Here is a 6,091-nt window from a genome sequence, read left to right on the forward strand (position 1 = left end):
ACAGTTGATTATTCTTCTCATATTCGACTGTGATTGGTCAATTTTCTACGACTTAAAACCCTACGACTGCTACGACTTCTATTGTAGACTCCGCATTATGCCGGTGTCGGTAAAGTTCAACCATAGGATTTCAATGCTTTCGTTCATACTAACCCCGGATAAAATTCCAAGCCTTAAGTCATAAGAAATGAACGAATCATGGTCGATTATTCTCCTCGAATTCGACTGTAATTGGTCAATTTCTTACGACTTAAGACTTAAAACATCTATTGTAGATCCGGGGTAATACGACAAGTTATGCAGGGTCTACAATAGAAGTCGTAGCGGTCGTAGGGTCTTAAGTCGTAGATAATTGACCAATCACAGTTGATTATTCTTCTCATATTCGACTGTGATTGGTCAATTTTCTACGACTACCGCTACTACTTCTATTGTATACCCCGCATAACGCGTTTGATAGAGTGAATAGGAGCTATGATTGGAACATATTGGAACATGTTGGAGCTTGCGACGCGAACAAACCTTAATGTCCGGCGGAACAACCTTGCGGTAAATATCAATTTTTGCTTGTATGATATCAGTATTTTTCTTCTGTTTATTCTTTAGTTGTTTTATTATACAATGGCTGCGTTCAGCAGACTCAACAGTTTTGCAACCGTTTTATGATTGTCTATTGAGATAGGACCATTCTTCTAGATCTAAAAGTATGATCCAATCAGCTCGAAGGAAACTTCCAACAGTTGCAAAACGAACGTTCTGCTGAACGCAGCCATCGATTAAAAAATGATAAAAAAAAAATTAGAAAAAAGGATTATTTTCAAATTATTTCGAAATTTTATAAATATCTAACTGAACGGTGAATTAAAAAATTCGGTGCTCTTATAAAAATTATATATTTTGAAAATTATATGATTATTCAAGAGAACTTCGCGTTTAGTAAATATTTTTTTAAATATTGATTGATTTTTTCTATTCTGTTTTAACTTGTTTTATATTCTTTTTGTTATAGAATCATCGTAGCAACGTTGCAGATGTAACTTCGCTGTTGCGCATCGGGTTGGTGAATGAAGTAATTTTTATTGAGATAACGGAATCATCGGATGATGATGTCCGATGATAGAATCGTCGTTTTTTAAGACTGATTAAAAATTAATTATTTTTAGTTACAATCAATTTAATGTTTATCATACATTGTGCTTTTATCAAAACTTATTAAAATGGTCAAGAATTTTTCACATTTTTATATTATAAATAATAAGCGAATTTCTTTATTATTATCGATCTCTCTCACATATTAGATTACTTTCCCTTTTTATATTCAAGTCTTGGTCTTCCCTTTTTTGTGGTCGGCTTATCCTTTCCTTTATTTAGCAAGGGATGAGTTTCTGTAAATTTTATTAATTATTATCACACACAGACTACCAATATAAAAATTCAACTACTAACTGGTTTAAAATTGTTACAAGCATACCTTTTTAATCAAAAACATACAGAATGGACTGCGCGATCTAATTAAGTAAATTATCTAATTAAATAAATAGTATTTAAATGTGGTTGACAATAATGAGAGAAGGAGGGGGGGGGAGAGAGAGAGAGAGACCGTGGAAGACGGTCAATCTCCTTTTTACACTGTTAAGTGGAAAGAGATAGAGATCAGCCGTCCCTCTCCAGTCCCTCTCTCTTATTTTTATTTATCATTTTGACACACGCCGTGGGTTGCGCAGTCTGTTCTCTATGTTTTTGCCTTTAATGTATGTGAGATCTTACCATCAGTCGGTGCTCCCTGTAAATCTATATCGTGTGAACGATGTTTCTTCATTGGCGGTTCATGTGGCATTACTTGATTATCTTCGGAATCTTCCACATCTGGAGATATAGGTAAAAATTGAAGTGAACCAATATCTTCAGTTTCTTCGTCAGAGCTGCAAAATGCAGCAACTCTGTCAATTGATGCAACGTCAACCTCTATTTCTTCATCCTGAGCCTCTTCTCCTTGAACGACAGACTTATCTTCGTCGCTCAAATCGAATTCACTTTCCCTTTCTTCATATTCAACGTTTTCATCCAACTCTTTGAAATCCGGCGCGAACGCAGACCAATTCTCTACTTGATTTTGTGCCCAAATAGAAACTACACCTGACGATATAGATGCGATTATCGGCCTGACTGGATGCCACTATAGAGATAGAGGAAGAAATAGAAGACATTGCGTAGCATGAGCAGTTTTATAATATTATCATATTAAATTTTAGTCAAAAAAATATGATGACAATTATAAATTCGATTTTCTTACCACAACATCGAGTAAAAGTTCGCCTTTGGTCCCATGTAAAATTTTCACTAAATTTCCTATGCTTTTTTCCCATACATACAATGCATGTTGTCTTGCTGATCCGGCACACACATATTCTCCATCACCAGAAAAGCAACATTTTTTCCACATTGTTTTGTTTACAAGATCTTGCAATTTTTGTATTGGCTCAGGTTCACCATCTTTGCCACACGCTAATATTTCAGTACTATCATATACACGAATTACTCTATCAGCGGTATTAACTAGAAAACAGGAGCCTCGCCGTGCAAACTCTATACTTTTTACTGCTGTGTTACTAGCAGTGCCTTGCGTTATTTTGTAAGAGGCTTTTACATTTAATGTCTCAGCGTCAAGAACTAAAACTCTACCACGAGCGTTCCCTGTATACACGTAATCTCCTCGTCGGTCAAATGATGCTACTATGTTTAAATCACTCTGAAATTGGAGCAATTTTATTTTTATCAGCTTTAGTCTCTTATCATAAATTCAATTAAATTCAATAGGAATACTTAAAAAAATAAATCTCTAAACATTTTTTTACATAAAATATCAAAAAGATTTAATTGATCTTTTTTAACATTATTGACATTTTGCTAATAAAAATTGATTCCATCAGTTAAGAAGCAATACTTTATCTTTTGTCAATTTTCACAAATATATATGAACATATACACACACACACACACACACATAGGTATATGTACATAACAAATATTGGTACATTAGTGAAATTAGTATATTAATTATGTGTGAATGGCAATAATATCAAAATATATCATTTACATACATCTTCATCAAGTGGTATAACTCTGTGTGTTCCTTCGACATCAACCATAACAGCAGCATGACGCATTGGGCATACTAAAAACTTGTTGAGATTTCTTGGATGAAACTGTATTTTTAATATCGGAGAAGGGAATCTATATTTCTGATCACATTCTCCAGATAAAACATCCCATATGCATACATTATTGTCGGTTGATGCACTTAATAACTTATGACCGTTTCTAGACCAACTAAAAAATATAATTGATATTTTGAGATTTAGTATTGTGTATTTCCTCCAAACCATTTTTATTGTATCGTCTTTTAAGGTGATTCTCAGTAAGTCGAGTTATCATAGAAATGTTTAATTTTTTAACATAATGAAATTGAAGTATCATACTTGACGTGTGTAAAATTCTATGGTAGGTTAACGATGAAACAAGAGAACAAAAATATTGAAAATGTAACTTTTAATGTATAATCTAGTTACACATATGGGTCAGAGGTGCTTCTTTGACTAACTGCACACAAACATTACCATAGATTTCTCTAAAAAAACAAAATTATAATAGTTAAAAAAATTACAATTGTAATGATCATTGATCACAAAAAAATAATATGCCATTCTGGACAGACATTTATATGCATCAATTTGCATATAAATTTAATTTTGAAAAATAAACATAACATTACAGTATTTTCATTTGGTGAAGATGCGACTCTTAATTTACTATCATATATTTCATACTATTTCATTAAGATATACATGTAGTTTTAATATTTTATCCAAATTGTGCAGATATTTGTGATTTTGGGTAAACCCTAGTGAGGCACCCAAATTTTTTCAGCACTTTAATGTAGAACCACCTTAAATCAATCACTTTTTATTTAAACTATGAAATACACACACACAATATTACAAAGTTATACACAACCTATCTTAACCAGACTTACAAGCTGTCTGTAACATTTACCTCAATGAACATACTGGATGTACATGAGCACTAATAATTTTAGCTATACCACGAGTTAGAAAATCCCAAATAACTATTCTTCCATCGTTGCATCCGACAGCAAGTAATGTTCCTCTTTTATTAAATGTACAAGTTACAGCAAGAGATATACAATCTAATGTACCATCAAATTCCTAATAGGAATAATTATTAAAAATGTTTACAAATCTAATTACTTCATAATAATAAAATCACAATTAATATTGTAGACGTACCTCTGGATAGTTTTGACCAAATGACTCTGTAAAAAATATGTATATAATTGTTGAAGTATAAATAAGGCAAAATAACTTAAGACTAGAAAATACTAAGTAATTGGTAATTATTTAAAATACTCCTCCCACCTAAAATCTTAATAAAAATATACTCATTCGACGCGTTTTCACTCAAAACGAAGAATCTGGCAGAAAAACGCGGTCGGCCTCGCGAATCAAGTTATTAAGCGTTAAAGTTCAAGACTTTAGAGGTTAAGATATCTGTCATCCCGACTCGATATAGCACTATGTGTACATTCTGCTTTAATTACACAAATTCGCCGACCGCCGCGTTTTTCTGCCAGATTCTTTCGTTTTGAGTGAAAACACGTCGAATGAGTATATTTTTATTAAGATTTTAGGTCGGAGGGGTATTCTAAATAATTACCTACTAATTTTATTATTTATTACGCACATCTCATAATTGTTTATTTACCTAATAGTTCCAAGTTCATTTTCAATGACAAAATCAATTTTTGCTTCTTATAGTTTATTCACAGTTATTCACTCATCTATATTCGTACCACTGAACATGTAAGAACTGCGAAAGGCAACAGCGTTGAGCGTTGTCTCGTTTTCTGTACTGCGATAAAGAACACGCTTATTCAAAAGAGACTCCATATTCCGCTGTACACAAATGCGTGAACTGTGGGGAGGCCCACAGAACGACAGAACTTTGATCCTGTGCAATTTTCATAGCTCTGGATAATATTCCGTATTTTGTAGAAGCTAGAGGATCTATCCTTAAGGGGTTATTCCACCCTGGAGGCCTCAAAATCATACCTTACTTTGAGAAGTGATTATTAAAAAACTATACATGATAGAAAAAATCTTTTATACCTGTTTGTTATTTTGATGTTCAAAATGTATAAAAAATTATAATTCTAAAAAACAAAATGGCGGCGCTATAGCATTTTTTTTTGGAGGCCTGCATGTGACGAAGACTTTGGGTGCGTTCCGTTTCTTGCATGATGCGCATAGAAGCATAGAAGTTCGTTCCGTTTGGGCTATGGCAGAGAACGAGACGTAACGAGACGTAAGTTCCGTAGGCGTAACGTAAGGTAAGGCAGAGAAAAACGTAGCTGTCGTAGTCGTGACTGGTCTGGAATGGTCGGTAAAGTGTGTCAGAGCGACGAGGTGAGTAATATTAATGCACGTTTATACGTCTTAATAGTTAATAAGGAAATATATACACACTAAAACAAAATAAAAATAGATTTATTTTTAAAGATATAATGATATTTGTTTCCACCTCCTGAAATAATCATAATAGTACGTAATTATTATTTTAGAGGTTAACCAATATTTTTCGAAGTATGTATGTACATTGTTAATTACTAACAAAAAATGTCCTTAACACATTTTTAATCTATTTTTATTTTGTTTTAGTGTGTATATATTTCCTTATTAACTATTAAGACGTATAAACGTGCATTAATATTACTCACCTCGTCGCTCTGACACACTTTACCGACCATTCCAGACCAGTCACGACTACGACAGCTACGTTTTTCTCTGCCTTACCTTACGTTACGACTACGGAACTTACGTCTCGTTACGTCTCGTTCTCTGCCATAGCCCTTTCTCTTCATGCACACCCGCTGCATGCCACGGTGTAAGATTAAAGCCCATGGCACATACAAAAACGTAAGGCCGTAAGACATAATCAGTAAGCGAATTGGTCAATCACGATAGAGACCGTAAGGCCAGTAGCGAATCCAATCTTACGATTTCTTTACTGCTTA

General features: G+C 33.5%; 2 protein-coding genes across 2 annotated transcripts; both read right to left on the minus strand.

Annotated features, from left to right (window-relative positions):
- Positions 1 to 1,268: 1,268 nt before the first annotated feature.
- Rbbp5 (retinoblastoma binding protein 5) lies at positions 1,269 to 5,205 on the minus strand. Its single transcript, XM_018453397.1, has 8 exons — positions 5,187 to 5,205; positions 4,783 to 5,116; positions 4,308 to 4,333; positions 4,054 to 4,226; positions 3,102 to 3,330; positions 2,294 to 2,749; positions 1,768 to 2,176; positions 1,269 to 1,385 (listed from the first exon to the last, which is right to left on the minus strand). Exons 2-8 carry the CDS (start codon positions 4,799 to 4,801, stop codon positions 1,300 to 1,302), a joined length of 1,398 nt encoding a protein of 465 aa, XP_018308899.1. The 5' UTR covers positions 4,802 to 5,116; positions 5,187 to 5,205; the 3' UTR covers positions 1,269 to 1,299.
- LOC108726019 (uncharacterized) lies at positions 4,851 to 5,924 on the minus strand. The gene is made up of 3 exons (XM_018453373.1): positions 5,795 to 5,924; positions 5,240 to 5,448; positions 4,851 to 4,929 (listed from the first exon to the last, which is right to left on the minus strand). The coding sequence occupies exons 1-3, from the start codon at positions 5,822 to 5,824 to the stop codon at positions 4,851 to 4,853; spliced, it is 318 nt and encodes a 105-aa protein (XP_018308875.1). The 5' UTR covers positions 5,825 to 5,924.
- Positions 5,925 to 6,091: the final 167 nt, after the last annotated feature.

This window comes from Mycetomoellerius zeteki, unplaced genomic scaffold (assembly GCF_001594055.1).
Source record: "Mycetomoellerius zeteki isolate Tzet28-1 unplaced genomic scaffold, Tzet1.0 scaffold38, whole genome shotgun sequence".
Lineage (NCBI taxonomy): Eukaryota > Metazoa > Arthropoda > Insecta > Hymenoptera > Formicidae > Mycetomoellerius > Mycetomoellerius zeteki.

What these genes read in the sequence shown, in the direction of transcription:
- Rbbp5 (XM_018453397.1), bottom strand. An exon ending in CATCCAGTATGTTCATTGAG is followed by an intron (nt 3,331 to 4,053) that starts GTAAATGTTACA and finishes TATATTTTTTAG; the next exon opens with TTGGTCTAGAAACGGTCATA. An exon ending in TTATACCACTTGATGAAGAT is followed by an intron (nt 2,750 to 3,101) that starts GTATGTAAATGA and finishes CTCCAATTTCAG; the next exon opens with AGTGATTTAAACATAGTAGC.
- LOC108726019 (XM_018453373.1), bottom strand. Translation starts at nt 5,824, where the DNA reads ATGGTCGGTAAAGTGTGTCAGAGCGACGAG. An exon ending in AAGTGTGTCAGAGCGACGAG is followed by an intron (nt 5,449 to 5,794) that starts GTGAGTAATATT and finishes CGACCATTCCAG; the next exon opens with ACCAGTCACGACTACGACAG. An exon ending in TGCTATAGCGCCGCCATTTT is followed by an intron (nt 4,930 to 5,239) that starts GTTTTTTAGAAT and finishes TCTTTATCGCAG; the next exon opens with TACAGAAAACGAGACAACGC.